Below are 19,052 nucleotides of genomic sequence, written 5' to 3'. Positions count from 1 at the left end.
GTGCATGTACCTGTGTGTGTAAGTATATATGCAGACAGACACCCTCTCCTTCACTTCAAACTCTAAGGCTTATTCTTCCATACTTGGATTTTCCTGGTTCTACATCTGGTTCTCAGTAAATCGAGCAGCAATGCAGCCTGTTTCCCCAGGACCGTGGCTCTCCTGGGTTTAGCAGCAACAGGATCTTTAGACTTCCACTCCCCAAAATAGATGAGCCCTTTAATATCAGTGCAAGGAGAGTCTTGGGGACCCCCAGTTCATTTATCATGTGCTGCTGCTGTCCTCATGTTAAGCACCCACATTGGTGTTTGCAGGATGTGAGCCATAGCCCATGAGTATGTAATTTTGACCACGATGTTTTGCAAAATTTGGCATGGTGAATATGAAAACTAAGTTACTGTTAAAAACCCCATGTTTTATACAACTTACTTTTAACATCCTTACATACCTGTTTTGCTTATTGACTGGATACCAAGCAAAAATTAATTTCAAATCAAATAGATGAATAAATGCAGTTTATTATATTACAATATAATAATGGGAAGTAGCATGCAATATGAAAAAAGGAAACAGTACTAGTTATTATGCACAATATGATAAAAGTGCAACAGGAGCAAAGCATCGAATCACTGCTGCAAAGTGTTACAGAGGCTAAGAAAAAGACACATCACTGATTACCACCTTAGTATCATCCAGGCGCACACTTCGGCTGGGAAACCCCATTGCAGCCTGCGCCAGGAGTCTCTCAGTAACTGGGAAATTTCCTATGCGGTGTGTTCACCCCATAGGTGAGGCTTCTGGCCTAGTCCTGGATCCCGCCCACCTTTATACTCTGTGAAAAATAAAAATAGTTTACCACCTAGTGTATGTGAACTTTTACATTTAGGCTAAGTGCAGGCATGCCCGTGGTTTGTAAGGTTCACAGATGCTAGGGATGTTGGTCAGATGCCCGCGTGTGGGTTACCGTTGTGACATAGCTGTGCACAGTATTTATTGCCTGATGTGCCTGCTCGTGTCTTGCTTGTTCAGGGGGCTCAGGGCAAACACCACCTGCTCATTAAAGCTGTCCTGGAGCTCCCTGAGCTCCCTCTCCAAGTTAAACGATTCCTAATTAAAAACAAAAGACCTTTCCATAAGTGATCAATTTAATATATTTTCACCACAATACCGCCTTGCATTCGTGGGCCAGCGCAAATGAACAAGCCCCTCTCGGCTGTACCACGCCAGGGGTTTTATCTTCCGTTGCCTGTAACTTCGCTTGGGCAGTTTGAGCTCAGGTGTCCTAAAGCGCTAGGCTGAGGCAGATGTTCTTCAGCAGAAACAGCCGCATTTTGACAGTTTCGGGAGAAACACACCCTTCAACCGAGCGTTAGGCAGCCCGGACGGCGCTTTGCGCTGAGGGGGGAACGGGGGCACGGCCCCGCGGCGAGAACATCGCCTCACGGGCTGCGCGCGCCCCGGGGGGGGCCGCTCGCGCCCCGGCCGCGCCGGCACCCAATCAGCGGCCGCGCTGGTGACGCGCAGGGGTGGGGCGGGGCGGGGCGGGGGCGGGCGGTGGCGCCGCCGGGGGAGCGGCGGGCGGGCGAGCCGCGCTGCTCTGGAGAGGGCAGGCGGCGGGTCGGGTGCGGTAGCTGTAGGCTGCTCCGCTGGGGCCGGTACAGGCACCACCACCACCACTACCCCCGGCACTACCACCTCCTCGGCTGCCTCCCGGGGACCGGCTGAGCGCGCGGTCTCGGCCGTTTTTATATAGCTACATTTGGGTTTTTTACGTTGTTTTTTGGGGGTGTGCGGAGCTGGCGGGCTGCGGGCTGCCGCTGCCCTGAGCGCGCCGGGGGGCCGGTCGGGGCCGCCGCCACCGCCGGGGCTCGGGCCGTTATGCGCAGAGATGGATTCCGTGGCTGCCCGTGCGTGGGAGGATAGTGCCCGCTCGGCTCTGAGTCCCCGGGTGCTCCTCAGCGGGGCGGGGAGGTGTGTGTAGGAGAGGCGACCGTAGCACTGGATTTCCATTTATCCTCCCCCCCACCCCCTCCAATCTGTATATTTTTAGAGGTGTAGATAGATAGGGGTTCAGGTGTGTTGGTGGGGTGTTTTGTTCCCCTTTTGCCTAGATTGGCTTGTTTGCCGCACCCCACCCCCCCTTTTTTTTTTTCGTGAGGTGGGAAACTGGGGTGTCTTAATTTTTCTTTAGCTTAGTAGTGAAATCGCAGCAGTTTCTGCCGCCTCCAGTGCGCTCGAGTGAGGAAAATGGAGGCTGTGATAGAGAAGGAATGTAGTGCGCTTGGAGGGCTCTTCCAGACCATCATAAGCGACATGAAGGTAAGAGACTGAAGGGTCTTGGGGGGGGGGGGCAGGTGAGAGGAGACCTCTCCCCACCTGGCTCCGTGAAACTTCGCACTGTGGGATGCAGCCACATCGCAGGGGGTGGTGGCCTCACCCCCCACCGCGGCCCTGGGCTGCCGCTGCAGGGGACCCTGCCCCAAATGCTGGGTGCGTGTCCCACGACCCTGGAAGCAGCCCGGTGAAAGCAAGTCCCTTGGAAATGCTTCACACACACCCCTGCTGTGGTTTGGGGCTTGTGAGTTGCTTGCAGGACACCACCTCTCCCTCCTTCCTTCCCTCTTTTCTCTATCCTGTTCAAACATGCAAGCTGTTGTCTTGCACCAGGGTCAGCATTTTCCAAACCCATCTTTTTTTTTTATTTCTATTAATATTTTCTTTTCTTCCCTCTTCTCCCCCCCCCCCCCCCCCCCCCCATCCCCTATTTTGGGCTGTCAGATCACTAGCAGAATAAATGCAGTGAGGCGGGAACGATGTGTGGAGGAGATGGGCACGGTGCGTGTCAGCCGTGGGGTGGGGCTGGAAAGGGCAACGTAGGGATTGCTGTGCCATGCTGATGGGTGCGATGGAAGCAAAAAAATTAAATAATCTCAGCCTGGAGATGCTCAAAAGTTGATTCGTGCCTAGATTAAAATTGCTTTTCAGTCAGTTACATGGTATTATTTTCATGCTGTGTGTTCTCATGGAGGTGGTATTTGCTGCTTTCTGTACGTGAATGCAAAGGTCTCAAATTGCCAGGGTGCTTCTCTCTACCAGCCATCAGAAATCTTGGACTGCGCCGACCCCTCCTGCCAAAGGGTCCCTTTGAGAGAGGTGCTCCCAATCTACCCTTGGCAGCCAAGGGCACTTCTGCAGGGTTTTCTTTGGATGAGCGGATGCCTCCTGCCCTTCGCTTGTGGAAATAAATAGTGTAACAGCGTTCCTGTGTTCTGCCAGTCATGCCTCCCCAAAACCCGGGGCTTGAGGTGCCCTGCCTCCGGCATGCGGCTGTACTGCAGAATACTGCAGTGTTCCCCTGGACAAGGGCAGCTTGTCTTCCTCCCAGGGCTGGCTAGGAAGGATGCGGTTGTTGGGAGATGCTGAGGGATGTAGCAGATAATGGGGGGACCTCTGTAATTTAAAGGCAGCGACTGTGCGTGCTGTGCTTCTCCCAGCCAGGGGCATGGAATTTCTTTGGGTGTTTTAATCTGCAGGACTGATGAGCAGGGAGGGCTGCGGGAGAAAAAGCCACGAAGTAGTGGTGGAGGAGGATGGGGTCTGCTCCAGGAGGGAGCCTGGCAGAGGTGAATGGCTTGTACTGTATTTTTGGGGGGGATGGAGAAGCTGTTTGCACTAGAAGTTATTTTTTGGCAAGGATTCATATGCACTTTCCTCTCAACAGATCTTAGGAGACATTTAATTAAAAGCATGGCTTGTCAAAGAGCAGGCAGGTTGCCGAGAGGAGGGGGAGTGTGTGTGTGTAGCTGTCAAGACAATGCTGCAATCCTGGTGGTGGTGTTCCTCAGGCTCTCAGCCCCCTTGTATTTTTAATAATGCTGCACTTTAAAATAAAACACACACACACACACCCCAAAAGCAGGAAACGATCAGAAATCCTGGAATCATTTTAGTGGGCTGTGCAGGGAGCATGCAGGAGATGTTCTGTTCCAGCTAAAGTATGGGTTTGGGTTTCAGCACAGAGGGACACCGAGTGTGTTTGTTCTCTGCTTCTTTCCATAAGTGATGTATTAGATATTTTTTAATTGTTCTTAAGCAAATGGGCCTTTGCTGTGTGGGTTGGTTGTTGGGTTTGTTTTTTCCCTTACGCATTGTTACTTGCATGGGAATGCTGCTCATCAGAAACACGTTGACATGGGCTTATGGAGATGGGCACAGGTGTGAATATTTTTTTCTTAATCCTCCATAGTAGTGGAACCTGTTTTGTGAACTGGCAATTACAGGGATGGGGGGGGGGGGGGGGGGGGAGGGAGTGGGAAGAGGTGTGGAGGGAATCATGGCAGATCTTTAGCAGCATGGTGGTTGTTGCCGTTTAAAAAAATCGTTATTTACCATGAGTAGAACAAATAATTTTTACCTGTTATTCAGTTTGATGCAGCTAATGCCATACTGCTGATGAGATGCATTGGGATTCTTTGTGAATAGTGCACAAAGGATCATGACAATTTCTAAGAAAAAGTAGCTATTTTTGACAGCTAACCAGAACCTTTCAAGTAATCATACCTTTAGTAGTAAAGTGAAAATTAGCATTTTAAGTGCTGTTTCACGTAGTCAGGTCTGTGTGGGCAGGCTTCTGGCAGAATCTTGGAGATGTTGCGTAGGGGTCTGCCCACACATACCCAAGCGCACTATCTGTGCTTCTTTCTCATCACAGGCTGTGATCAAGGCCCCACATGCCCTGCAGTGCTGAGGGAATTGCTGCAGCATCTGCCTTTTTTTTAAACTAAATAATTTGCAGGTTTGCTTTATCATATGCATTGCTCTGCCTTAAACTTAGTTGTAAGGATGGCAGGGTTAATCAACAGCGTATTAAAATTACTCTGAAGTCTTGCCAGTGGATGCAGATGGGTGCTGCAGCCAAGGTGATGAAGATACAGTATGCATGGACTGATTTTTCTCTTTGTTCGCAGTAACAGAGAACTAGCTCAGGTGTACCTGTTGTTTATTTTGAGCTCTCCTTGATCTCGACAAGGTTACAGAAACTGGAATTATAATCCTGAGTAATGTGATTGTCTCCGCTTGTCTCCATACTGTGTTAACTTTAAAACTTAATGGGGGCAATATATGCCAGTGTGACTACACGTCACGTTTTTTGATAGCAGGATTCTCTCTTGCATGCAGAGGTCTCTTGACCTGCCCTTAATATTTTCTCCAGAAACCCCAAATTTCTCTCCATCTTCTACTAAAAATAATGTTGTGGCTGATATGCAACAGAACGAGCTCCAGAATAATTCAGCGTAAAGCTAAGTGATTTAGAGGAATGATGTTACTGAGTTAAATATAAGAATGGTTACTAAACATACCATTTATACGGCACTTTATATCTGGAACTTCAGTTCCCTGACAAGGGAAACCCATGTCTTCCGTGCAAGGCAAGGCTCACGCCTGTTGAGTGGTGTGTGGTGTACATGGTGACGGGGTTGTTTGTGGGAAGTCCACAGTGGGAATTGTACTTGGCCATTGTGCTCTAGAATTGGGCTCAATGCTTTGAGATTTCAGGATCAGATTAAAGAATCATAAAGGTGAGAAAAACTCAGCCCATCCCATCCTTACGTTTTGGTCCATTGTCACAGCCCTGGTGTTTCCTATGATACATCACTGAGTACGTGGCAGTTATAATTTGTAACATTCTTATGCAAGATCTTTTTCAAAGCAATCAAAGTTTATAAAAGCAAAAATAAAATGTGTATGTCCCTTCAGAGGAGTAGTTTTGTGTGCTGCATGCAAGCACTGCGCGCTTCTCTTTGAACACAGCATACTTTCTGTAGCTCCCTGTGGGAAGGGAGCATTTGATCTGAATGGTTTGTAACTCATTTCTGGCAATTGAGAAATGAGATGCTGCAACGTGCTGTTAACTTCAGTATTTCTTGTAGTGCAAAGCAAATCAGTGCACATAGTTTTTGGGAGGGCCTGTTGTGGATCTTTTTCAAAAGGTCTTGTCTTCTCATGCAGATCAGATTCTCTTTAATGCTGCTTTTCCTTCTGAGCCTAGATTGTTCCATTCGTTTTAATCACATTGTTCTCTGCTATCTTGAAGGCAAAAGGAAAACAAGAAAACACCTCTGAAAACACTGAGATTGGCAGTGCTTGTAGTTCATCACTTGCTTGATGCTGGTTCTTTTGCTTTTTGCATGTTCTTTATTTGTCTCGCCTCTTCTGCCAGCATGTGTTTTGGCAGGGCAGGGGCTTGTTGTTTCTCTACAGCACGACATCCTCGGGGTGGGCATGGAGGGGAGAATGAATAATGAGCAGCTGGGCGATCTCAGGTCGTCTGGGACTTCATTTAAACGAAGCAGGAGAATTTACTAAATTTTTATGGGTTTGGTGCAGATTTACCAATTGGTTTCGCTCATCTCCCTGCATGTGAGGGACGTGCAGGTGTAAGGAGGACTGCGAACATCATCCTGTTGGTGAATAAACCCAAGGTTCCTAAAGGAGGAGTGAAATTTTAGAAAATTTTAAAATTATTTTAAGTGTATGTGCCTCATTTATAGTTGTTTAGCTGAAAACTCAATAAAATCAACCTTTTGCTTTTGGCAATAACCTCTACTTTAATACTATAAAGGAGGTGAACCCTTCCATTCACTCCATTGCTGCTGCTGGGACTCTTGGATGAGGCGGTGGTGCACCGTTGCTTTCAGCCATGCAAAGCTTTTGGTCAAAACAGAAGAGAGCATATGGGCATGAGAAACATTTGTGGTTTTGCAGCCCCTTATCTCCTCTTAGGAAGAGACCTGGGAGAAGCAGTGTTTTAATCTTGCTTTTTGTGGAAGATGCTGCTGGAAGGTGCCCACTTCAAGGTTTAAGAGCCATTTGTTAAGTTGGCCCGATTTGCTTGCGAGGGATGGCCTTGCACTATTCACATGAATAATATAAATTGAGTGGAAAAAATATTTGTTGGAGCAAATGCTGAGACAGTTACTATGGGAAGTACAGCTGCAGGTCCTCTGCATTTGTGTTAATCCAAGGGACAGCCCATACTTATCAGAGAATCTGGGCAAATTTGTTTTACCTTGACATGCCATAATACAACAGGTCTTCTGCAGCTGTGCTTTGTTTGAAACTTGGGATCTCTGTGGAGATTAGGAATGTTCAGTTCAATGATTTTAAGGTCTAGGCTCAATCCAGCTGTGAAGGATGATAACTATTGTAAAAGAAAACAAATGTTTCACATGCAACAGACAGGTACACTTGGAGGGGAAAGGACATCTCTGTTCTCCCTTTCCCATGTGTGCTGTGTTGCACTACCATGTCCCTTGCATGACAGTCTTGAGGACAACTGATCAGTTCCAAACCTAGCAAATTGATGTTTCTTTCCCTTCGCCAAAAAGTGTGAAATGAGTTCATTTCCTCTCTATGCAGCTTTTCTTCCCCCTTGTGGTTGTTGTTTTTTTTTTTAATTTCCTTAAAGGTTTTCCCACCGAGGTATTTCAGGCTTAGCTGCCTGCACTGATTTCTTACTCCCGCTGCCTCCCAACAACCTGCTCGCCCAAATGGTTTGCATACACTGAAATTCCTTGCCTTTTCCAAGCAGCTGCAGTATCGTTCTGCATCTTGGAATCTTGGAAGGCAAGGGAGTGACATGCAGCAAAGGCTAAATGATAGTGCAGGAAGAGAGCCACTGCATGCCTGCTTACATGCTGGAGTTCAAGCAACAGGCATAGCTGGGAACATACATACAAGTAATTTATTTTTTAGGGACACATTCTTTCTTGATCCAAATATTCCTGTGTGAGTGTAAACAATTTATACAACTGCCGAGCATTCACTACCTAAGTGTGTGCGAGGCTGGCTTATTTGGTGGCATACCTGGGGCAAGGATTTTTAATGTCTGTTAAGAGTACTCCTTTTGGATCTGGCAGGATGCCAAGACCTGCATAATAGGGTTTGCAAGGTTTTAAGTGTGGAAGGAGTTGTACAGCACTGCATGATTCACAATTGACTGAACAAATGTTGGAGGACAAGAAGTCTGTGTGGATTACCAGCTCAGTGCGGGTTAATACCTAACAGAGGGTGATATTCAGGGAAGTTTGCCGCTTCCTTCCTCAGTTCTGAGTATGCATAAGCTGCACCAAAATCTTTGATACAAAATACCTAAAAACCCAAATTTTTTTGCTATGTTTTATTCAAAGTACAAAAGCTGCAACAGTTGATGGAGTGTTCCTGTAAATAGCATCTTCTGCTTAACGGCCTGTGTGTTTTCAGCTTCTGAAAAACATTTTTAAGGTTCATGGTCTACCCAGAGACAGTGTGGTCTGGCAGATAAGCAGAAAGCATTACATGAGAGCAGAAAAGGAACTGTATCTAAAAAAAGCTTTTTGGTCTCATTCAGAGCATGCAAAGATGGGTACAGAGAGGTTTGAGTTAGTACTGTAAAGAGGCTACTCTAAAGACTACATATAGAAATGCACTTCCCCCTTCAAGTGTATGTTTTGAGTTTCAAAATTGTCTGCCTTGATACTGGAAGGTGCCAAACACTGCCCTGTTCACTGACATCTGTACAGACCTTTAAGGACGTTGATTGACTTCTTCCTGCTGGGCTGTGAGATAGCTTGAATGCTGAGATGTTTCGAAGGATTGGAGACAAAATGTCTGGTAGCTTTGTGGTTAAGACTATAGCAGCTTTCATCTTCAAAGTGCTCTGTGTGTGACTTAGATCCAAAGAATGGCTCCCATTTTACAGAAGGGCAAGCTATGGCTTCAGGTTCAGTGGCTTCTACTCCTTTCCCCTAGGACAAGAAGGAATTGAGTGCATCTAGAGCATGGAGTTAATGAGGGGATGGTTTTTAAGCTCCCAGTACAATACATGTTTCTGTCTGCACATACATACCACTTTGTTGTTACTGCTTAAGACATATTGCTCTTCCCCCCTTGTGATAACCTAGTGTTTGCAGGCAGAAGAGATGACATTTAGAAATGACTGGTCAGATCTCAACACAAGTGTCTTGAACTCCTCCTCTGTAACTGAAATTATGGGACATCGCAGTTTCTTAGTGGAGAAGCCTGACTGGTGCATCTTAACCATAGGTCAATCATGAAGAATTTGGCCGTTTGGCTTGTGAGGCTGGTGAGTGAGCTCTGCATGGTCAACAACCATAGGTGTTGTGTAGTTCATTTTTATTCTAGGATGCTAGCTGGAGTATAAACACTGTTTAACAAATTACTTTGGATATTTTTAAAAAGAACACTTGCAGGAATGAACTTGTGTTGGTGTGCGCAGTACTAGTGATGAGTGTGTTAACTAGACATTTGGCTCATGGTACAAAAAGGCTCAGACTTGTTCCCATTTTTGTCTTCCACACAAACTACCACCATGCTTCTCACCCAAGCATGGGATTATTTTTTTTTTGCCACGTAAGTCACGTGTGTGCTTTATGTCTCGGAAGCCCTTTGTGTAGTGGCTTAATTTGGGATGTTTTGTTAATAAAGGTTTATTTGTGATGAGATGCCTCCTAACAAAATCATCCATGAGCAAACCTCATGAATGCTTATTGTCCGTGAGCAAGCCAAATATCTAACTCTGAGCTTGAAAGTGATTATTTCTCTTATAAGTGAAATGGAAAGTAGCCTGTGACAAGTGTAGTTGCGCTTTACTGTCTGGCCAAAGTTCATCAAGCCCTAAAAACTTTGGTACCTGGCTGCTGCCTTCTCCCCAGTGAGATACTTCTGTGGTCAACTCAGATGCTTGTCAGTACTTTGGCAATAGATACTGCCACTTCTTGGGTCCTTGAGATTATTTTGACTGTTTGTGTGATGGAGATTGTGTTTAGTGAATGCTCGGAAATTAGGGTTTCTCCTTGCTTGGGAAGAACTGATGAGATGTTGGTGGTGTCGGTGGCATTACCAACGCAGAGCTGTTGGCTCGAGGCTGTCCTGTGTAGGCATTCACTTCAATGACTGCCTCCTGATATTTTAATTATCTTTGTTTTGATCCAACTGAAATATTGTGGGTTTAGAAAATAGCTGCCGAGTATGCACAGTGGCCACTTAATGATTGAGTGGATGAAAGGCGGTATTGATGAGTCTCTGAGGAGAAATCTGCTATTCAGACTTGCAAACATGTTTAGACCTGCAGGGAAGAACGTGGAACTAAACACTTCCTCTGGAAGACTACTTAATGTCCATCTTTTTTTAATGTAGCATGGGATAAAAGGTCTCTAGAAGCTGTGGCTCGTTGTTCTCCCTGCCCCGTGAATAACTTCCTATGTTTATAGAGATGGAGAGACTGTAGGTTTATGCATGATTTCTCACAGTATGTGTATAACTTTTGTTTGCTAATTACCCAATCTTGAATTTAAACCACGAAGTGGCTGTTTTGGAGCCGAGTTCCTTCATCTTACAAACCACGAAACTGGGCTGTGGACAGGACAGATTTGACGTGGTCCCTATTGATGTAGCAAGGGGGCCCACGAGCTGGGTTGTAAGCCAGGATGCCATACAGCAACCAAAGGGGATGAGTTTTTATGGGTCCTTGCTGTACTACAAATTGAAGTCACAACCATGGGGCAACTGGTGTCCTCCACTGGGAATGTTTTAATATGGGATGGTGCAGTGCAGGCTTTATTATGATACAAATTAAAGACTCTAGAGCTCTAACAACAGAATGATACCAGACTTAGGCTCCCTCCCTCTTTAGATGGTTGGTGAGGTCTAAGTAACACCTGTGTTCTTTCTGAGAAGTGCTGCATTTCAGTGCTCAGGGATCTGGGCATTCTTTAGAGCTCATCAGGTGGTTTAGGAGTGTAGAAATAACTGATACCTATGTGTATCTTCCCCAGTGGGGTGATGACCTTTTTCTGGACTTTCCCAACTGGATTTCAGTCTTGACTTTCTCAAGTTATCATGCTATTATCTGTTTTTCTCAGTGGCCTGATACTCTGTTGAGGCTGAAACCCAGTTTTGAAAATACTAAATGAGTAGTTCTGCAATGCATAGAGGAAATATTCAGTTGACAGTTTTCTTAATAGCATATGAGATGTCTTTGATAGTGTTTTGTTGCATAATTTGCAATGTTGTGATAATGTATCACCTTGTGAAAGCAAAGCTTGGCGTGCCTATTTATACTGTGCATGCTGAGGGAAACACATTTCTAACCCTGCCGTTCACTAAAGTGGCAGAAATCATGGAATAGGTTTATGGATACAAGACTTTGATTTTAATTGCCCCTGCTTTCTTTCCTGAAGGGTAGTTGCAGGCTAAATGACATCTTAATCTGATCTTTGACAAGCTTTTACTTTCACTTGCATGCACTATAATCTCTCAAACCCTCAGTTTGTACCTGTCTCCTCCTCCATTCAGCAATGTGTGCGTTCAGCTCTTGCTGTGAAATCCTGTGAAGTTCATGTCTTGTCTTTTGCTGTTGATGACTTTTCATTCCCGGCCCAGCAAACATTCTGCACAAGTTGAGAGTTGAGAGTCTCTTTTGCTCTGGAGCTAAGCTCAAACTTCCCCTGTGCATGGCAAGACCTTTGACTTAGAAAGACAGAAGGGGCTTTGCAGCCAGGTTGTCCCTTTCCATGCCTTGTGGGAGTATGAAGCTTTCCTAGAAGACCTCTGTATAAGTGTGTTACTCTTCCTTAAGGAGTTCCAGTGAAAGGAAGCTCCCTGACCTTTCAGAGTTGTCTGTTAACTGGTCTTATAGTTGGATGGATTGTCTGACCTGAAACTTCTCTGCTGCAAGCAAAACTGATTGTTTCTTGTCCTGCACCACTAGACAACATCAGTCTATGGGATGCTCTTGAAATCAGTATCGGGACTTTGATGATTCAGTTCTGGTTTTGAATTTAAGAAATGGGGGGTAGATATAGAGGGTAGATTTAGACTGGACACGAGAGAGATACTTTTTTTTAATTATGAGCGTAGCGAGGCAGTGAAGCAGGTTGCCCAGAGAAGCTGTGGATGATCCATCATTGGAAGTGTTCATGTTCAATTTGGATGGGACTTGGAACAACCTGATCTAATGAAAATTGCTAATTACCCAATCTTGAATTTAAACCATGAAGTGGCTGCTTTGGAGCTGAGTTTCTTCATCTTACAAACCATAAAACTGGGCTGTGGACAGGACATGTTAGACTAGATGGTCTTTAAAGGTCCCTTCTAATTCAAACCATTTTATAATTCTGTATATTTGAAATGAGGTAGATTAAACCAAAGAAGTCATGGCATAGGTGCCGTAGATGTCTCTGCATCTTCATGAAGACTGAAGTCTCTGTTGCCAGCAAAATTTATGTTTCAGTCTGTTGAAAGGTTGAGACTATCCTGGTAAATGATTGGGAAACAGATGCAGCTTAGAAAGCTTCATGAGGTAGGCTCTTGAATTGTTTATTTTTCAAGCTAGAAAGAGGCAGAGCCAGCAAGCAGAATTTTTTTTGATGGAGAAGAGCAATTATGAACTTTGTGTAAGATGATGTTCATTCTCTGCTCACCTGTGTGTTACAGGAGTTTTGTGGTTTGTTAAAAGGCTAGGCAGTCCTGTTCATGAGTCATGAACTTGGCTATATCTGTGAGTTGCCCAGAGGAACATCTTAGTGTTTGGTAGCGCTTTGTAACTCCTGCAGTTGTGGCTAGCCAAGTACCTTTTTCCCCAGTACACTACTAATTCTTTTAGAAAAGAGGAAAAACTTCCAGTGCCAGATGTAAGCTGGAAAGGGAAACTGATTGTCAGCCATTGCATCTTCCCATGTGTTGAGACATCTGTGACCAGAACCCTTTCTTCTTTTTTCAGGCTGTCATTGTTTTCTTGTCCCCTCCACTTTTTCCTGTTTTTGCCTGTTGAGCACCCCCCTGGAAAAGTGATAGTCTCTGTGTGCAAACCATACATGCTTATCCAGGCCACCCTTGGTGCGTAACACCTATGACTTGGTGTGGTGTCCAGCATGATAAAGTCTGTTTGCTACTTGGAGGTAGTGTAGTGAATGCCATAGAAGTGAGACATTCATAATAATCCTTGTGATTCCGATATCTGATAAAACTATATTTCAAAAAATCTTCTGTTTTCAGCATAATTTACTTTGGAGGGGTAGGGGGACACATGCTGGAGCAAAGTTACAAATTTTGTTCCAAAAATAGATGTATTTGGATGTGTTACTAGGGTGTGAAGTTCTGTAACAGTGACGTGTATTTGAGACTCGGCTTTTTACGTGGCCATAGCTGAGTGATTTACAGTGAGGTGGAGAAGTCCTAACTCCTGTAGCTTGTGTATTGTTTTTTTTCCCATTTTACTGAAGTCTGCAGGTAGTCATTGTTCAGTACTCTTGTGGAAAGCATGCAGTTCTTGCTTTGATAACTGGTGAGATAAAACTAAGGCACTGTTCACCTGGTCCCTTTCTCTTCTACCATTTTAGCTGGACCAGCCAAAATTAAGATTCTGTATTTGTTTTACTGCAGAGCAGCTCTCTGTCTCTCTTCCCCTGTCCCAAGGCTTAGATGGGCTGTTGCAGTGAATAAAATACCAAACTGTTTTTGCTGCCTTTGTACTCAAGTGTCCCAGCAAAAGCTGATAATAGGGCTGAAAAGCTTTGATACGTGAAAGCACTTAAAAGAACACTGTTGAGGGTTTTTAGGAGATGTGATGCCTCTTGTCTGTGGGAGCTGGGATGCATGGAAATATATCATTAAAGGTGGTGTCTTTTCTGTTAATGGAAAAAGAAGAATCATAACTTCTCAGCAGAAGGAGTGACAGAACGGTTTTAAACTGTCAAGACTGCTGATACTAAAGTTGTAATCTTAGATAAATACAACAGTCTGGGTTCCTAATCTTGCTATTAGATATAATCAATAACAATTTAAGTAAATATGATCCTTTGCTGCAAGTCTACCCTTCCTTTATTGAGAAATCACAGAGTTTCTCATCTGGGTCTCTTCTTACTCCTACTAGCAGGACTGGTGGCCTGAAAGGAAGGGAAAACCAAACTTCAATAAATCTCGTACAGAGCTGAGTTTGTGTAGGGTGGCTGTACTTGTTCACCAAAAAAATAAAATAAAAAAATAAACCTTCAGTTCTTTATCTACCCAGGGTTCCAGGGTTTAAGTGTTCCTTCCAAAGCTGCCCGTTAGTGATCGTTGCCTGCTCTTCCCTGGTGTGGTGGGCTGAGCTGCCAGGCATCCACCCGGCTGTCCTCTCATTCCTCCTCCTCCCCAACAAGATGGGGGAGAAAATATGATGAAAAAGCTCATGAACTGAAAAAGCTCATGGGTTGAGACAAAGACAAGGAGATGACTTACCAGTTACTGTCATGAACAAACCAGGCTTCACTGGGGAAGGTGATATTTATTGCCACTTAAAGTAATTTGAATGGTGAGGAAGACAGACAAAAATTAAAACATCTGCCCCTGTCTGTGGGTCTGCATGTTGGATGGGATTTCCCTGGCTAAAGATGGTCCCCCTGTGCTCCCCACCCCAGCAGCAGGCAGGGAGCTGTGCCCAGGAGCTGCGGCTATGGAGGACGCCGTCTGGCTGGATGCTGGCAGGTCTGGGTGTTGGTGTCTGGCACTTGCAAGTGCTTTGCCAACTCAGCCTGGTGCCTTTCAAACACTGGTTGTGGTGCCTGTCCCTGAGGGAAAGTTGTTTCGTGTCCCTAATTGCGGACTGGCTGCATCGGTGACAGGCACAAGGCACCATTTTGTTTTTTAGCCCTGAGGTGGAAAGGTGGCTCCCTGCCTGTGTTCAGTGCAGATTAGCTGAAGCTGGGCCCTGTGACCAGGTGACTAATCACCTATAAACTGACTAATTAAGAAATAGGGTAGGATAATGGCATGTTATGGCTTACTGGTGACATGCCTCGATGGGCAGGTGGGTGAGCCGCTGAGGGCTGGGCCCTGCTGAGCAGCTTGAGGGGACTTGGCACCATGGAGTACTGCCCAGTAATGGTAGAGCACCCATTTCATGGAAAACACATCAAATTTCTTCCTGGAATGGTGAAGAAATAATTAGGCGCAAAGTTATTTTGAGGAAAAGAGTTCCTGGATTAGACCAGTAACAATTTTCAAGAAAAAAAGGTTTTTTGTTTGAACAAAGTTGCAATGTAACTGATTTCTGTTTTAACCCTGAGGAGCTAAAAAGAGGATTTGTGATGGATGTTCCTGTAGTCGCTCTTCTCCAGGCAGGCTGGAGGTGGAGGAGGCCTGCTGTTTTCACAGATAACTCCAGGGCTTGCGTAACCCTGACATTTAAAGGGGGGAAAATTGATTTTCTTTATCAGCTGGTTGAAATTGGAAATTACGAAAGGAGCAGAGGCAGCTCTGAGAGAGACAGCGTTTGAAAATACTGTGTTATTACTCTTTGAAAGTGGCTTTATGTTGAAAAAGCGCTTCTTGGACAAAGACATAGAATTCCACCTGCTGTTTCTTTGTGTTTAAATTGGGAGAGTAATACATATTGAATCAAGGATGAAGTTTTATGGGTCTTTTAGTGTGTGGTTTCCGCCACTGTTAACGTTTCTCTTGACGGTCGCTTTGACAACAGCAAGAGCTATTGTGGATGTGGAGGTGAGACATAGAGGGACAGCGGGGCTGCTGTGCTTGAGGTGGCACGCAAAGAGGTCTCTGAGAAGGAGCTGCTTGCCAGGGTACTGGAGCCTTGCAGTATTTAGAGCACTAGCTTGACTCCTGTGTTGTCGCCATGGTTTGTCTCCACAAGCATCGCTAAATGGTGTCCTTGCATCCTAGGTGCTGGAGACGGGGTAAACCCCTGCTTACTAGGTCCCGTGAAGTGATAGGCATTGTGCACTTCTGCTGTAGGTAGGAATCAAGAGAGCTTTGGTTTCAGCAGGGATGTGGTGGTGGTGGAAGTGTTTTTTTGGAAAGGCTCAAAGGCAGGACAGAATTAGTGTGCAAGACTTGTATATTACTGAGGGAGACAGATAAACTTGGCTTCATCAGGGAAAAGTGAAAGCAAATTCTACTGGTAAACTCCTCTGAATTTTCAGCTGAGAATTCAGAATTGCAGAAAAAAGATCAAGATAGTGCAAGCTGAGCAGATAATGCAGGAATTCATGTCACTGGTGCAAAACTGCTGAAAGGTTTTCTTCAACAATTGAAAAAAACCTCAACCACAAAACAAACAAAAACCCCAAACTACCCAACAAAACCCACCACTCAAGTTATTCATGCAGTGACATTTGACAAAAAAAAAAGCTGCATTTTTCTGCTGCTCAAAATGAGATCAGGTGCTCTTTGTGGAGTGCCCATGTGAAGAGATTGCGTTGATTTCAACCAACCAAACACAGCAAACTGTTTAAATGAGCTGTTACAGCTTATTTAAATAGGCTTGGCTTGAAGAGAACAACATTTTTAAAGACAAAGAATAAATAGTTGTGGAAATGCATGATGACTATTCCAATTTTTGCTTGCTTTCGGCCAAGCTGGCCACAAGAAAAAAAAAAAGTGTGTTCTTCCTGAGCTGTGTTCTGATAGGAGTGGCTTAAGCTTCCCTGTGAAGCAGCTAAACGTAAGGCTGGTGTCAGTCTCCTGCATGCCATCAAGCACGTTTAGCTGGGTAATACACCACCGAGATGGAAACATAATCAGGCTGCTTTGGTATCTATCCTCTGCTTGCCGGCTTGTGTTTTGCTGGAGAATCCAGTAAAGCCTTAGGCCCTGCTGTTAATTGTCAGGGCTTTCAGGGCTCCTGGCATGCACATGCATAATGCATATGTGGCATGCAGACAAACATTGAGAGATGGGGTTCTGAGTAAGGGATTTCAGTTAGACTAATAGGTTTAAGGAAGTAGCTTCCCCTCCCTTTCAAATAATTGGTGGGATTCTTTCATTTTTAAAATGTCTGACACTTTTTGCTTAGCACAAAGCACTTTACGTTCTAAGTCTCACTGTGTAGATAACTGCTGTTTTCTCTTTCCCCTTCTGCATTCCCCACTGTCTCTGTTGTGTGTAGGTATGATGATGTTTTATGAACAACTCTTTTACATTGGGTATTCTTGTGGTTTGTTTTGTTGTTTTTTTTCTTTTATAAAAAACCTGCAAGCCTTGCTGAAAAATATGTAGAGTACCAGTAGGCTTCCCAGTGAATGTCTGGGAGCTGCACTGCCGGGGTGTACCGAGGAGCTTTTGGGGAAGGGACTGTCCTTGCCCTGAACAAGGCATGGCCTCTCGTGGCAGCATGGGCAATGGATTTTGTTTTACTTAGAAAAAACAGACCAGTTTATCAGGGTGGATTGAGTTTGCTACAAGCAACTGCACTTGCTTGCAACCTTTTCCAGAGCTGGGGTAATGTTAGCCTTGAGGATCTGCCTTATCTGGGTTTTATTGTGTTGTTGCTCTGGTAACAGCAAGTCTTATACCTTTAATAAAGGGAGCAGGGATATTTTATTTTACTCTCTAGACTCCAATCAAAGGGAAATGTTGAGGTTTCTTTCAACCATGGTTTTTGCTGTTAACAGAAAAATTTGCACTTGCTCTGCAGAGTAGCTAGTTAACCTTTCTTTGGTCTAAAAAGGATGATTTTTATTTTTTTTAACCATAAAAATTAGCACTTTATTTTTTAACTTTGGAAAATAAAGATCAGAACTTGCAAGAACACTTGGTGTCTGTGTTCTAAATGGAAACCTGGGCTTTTAACACATTTGTGAAAAATGGAAAAAAAGTTTATAGGAAATTTGGAGTCAAGAAGAATTAAACCTTCTTAAAAACTAATCTCAATGCCACACTGCTTTATCAGCTTCAAATCAGAAATCATCTCCAGGGTCTTCGGGGACTGTATTAGAAGAAGGTCTTGCAGTTATAGGGCAACTGTTGGGGAAAGTTTGTTGCCTTTTCTGTACCCGATTGCTCAGTGACCTTGAGACAGTGTTTGAAGTGGTCTTTTGGACAACTCAGATCTTTATAATATAGACTTTTAAAATAATTCTATTTTACTTATTTATTTTTTTAAAAAAAGGGGATTGGAACCTGGTAACGACACAGATAATCCATTTGTAAAGAACAACAACTGGGATCCTCCAGCCTGTGTTTTTGGGAGCTTCTCTGTACATGTTGTTGCAATGTCCTGGCAACCCACTTCTAATAGGTCTGGTTTTGCTGTATCCATCTAAAGTAAGGTGTTTCTTTTCTCTGCTTCAGTTGAAAATCTTCTTCTCACCCAGTGTTTCTATTCAGAAAATCTGTAAAGCCTCCTCAGAGGGCCTACTGCTTCATCTGGATTGAGAACCACTTGACATCCCATCTGCTTGGGACTGGTGGCTAAGGGTGCAAGAGAGAACTTGCTGGAAAAAAACATGTTTTGGTGTTAATGGATTAGGATTTAGTAAAGTCTTAGTTATTGTTTTACTTCTGGTTTCATTTGATCTGGAGTATCAAAAGCAGAATGCTCAAATTAAGTATTCATTATAGAATGCCCCAACTAAATACTCATTATTGTGTTTTGTTTTTCTTGCAGGGAAGTTATCCAGTGTGGGAAGATTTTATAAATAAAGCTGGAAAATTGCAGTCTCAGCTTCGGTAAGTTTCTGTTACACAGTCAGGACCCCCTTAAAATTCCTTGTATGTACAAACATTAAGATTAAATGCAGCTTCTGCCAGGATAACTTGCTAAGATGTCCTAGTAAAATTGGACATATTTCATAGTCAACACTCATGCATGTAAGTTTTCACATGATAATACTGCTGGTTTAGTGTATTTAGGAAAATAAGTAATATACCATCAGCTGTACATAATAAACATGAGATAGAGTTCATATCTTCTGGTGGAAAACTGGAGAGATATTTTATAACACACAACTGGAGTTAGCCCAAGTTGTCCTTTTTATTAGAGTAGAATACAGCAGGTTTATATTAGAAGATGGCTCAAAATTAATATTAGAGTCCTTGATAATCCTAACAGCACTTTCTTTTGCCTTTAAAAATGAGGGGCATTTCTGTGCTGGATCATTTCTCGGTGATTATTAAAACTTACGTTATTGAGGTATACTTTGCAAGTGGCATTCTGGATTACTTAGTAAGTGCCGTAAGTGTCACGCTCAGGCCAATTCTACTATCTCCAG

General features: G+C 44.2%; 1 protein-coding gene across 20 annotated transcripts in view; it reads left to right on the top strand.

The window, feature by feature from the left end:
* The first annotated feature begins 1,577 nt into the window (after window positions 1-1,577).
* The window catches only part of MTSS1 (MTSS I-BAR domain containing 1), a 127,037-nt gene continuing 109,562 nt past the window's right edge, over window positions 1,578-19,052 (top strand). For 7 of the 20 annotated variants that reach the window (XM_040587557.1, XM_040587556.1, XM_040587555.1 and 4 more), the window contains exons 1-2: window positions 1,580-2,319; window positions 18,449-18,510. In XM_040587557.1, the coding sequence (XP_040443491.1) occupies window positions 2,248-2,319; window positions 18,449-18,510 (134 nt within the window). In that variant the 5' untranslated portion in view covers window positions 1,580-2,247. Of the gene's footprint in view, window positions 2,320-18,448; window positions 18,511-19,052 lie in introns of all 20 variants that reach the window. The other 13 variants (XM_040587570.1, XM_040587563.1, XM_040587569.1 and 10 more) reach the window with 3 other exon arrangements.

The sequence above is a fragment of the Falco naumanni genome, chromosome 3, assembly GCF_017639655.2.
Source record: "Falco naumanni isolate bFalNau1 chromosome 3, bFalNau1.pat, whole genome shotgun sequence".
NCBI lineage: Eukaryota > Metazoa > Chordata > Aves > Falconiformes > Falconidae > Falco > Falco naumanni.
This window is presented reverse-complemented; position numbering and strand designations above follow the sequence as displayed.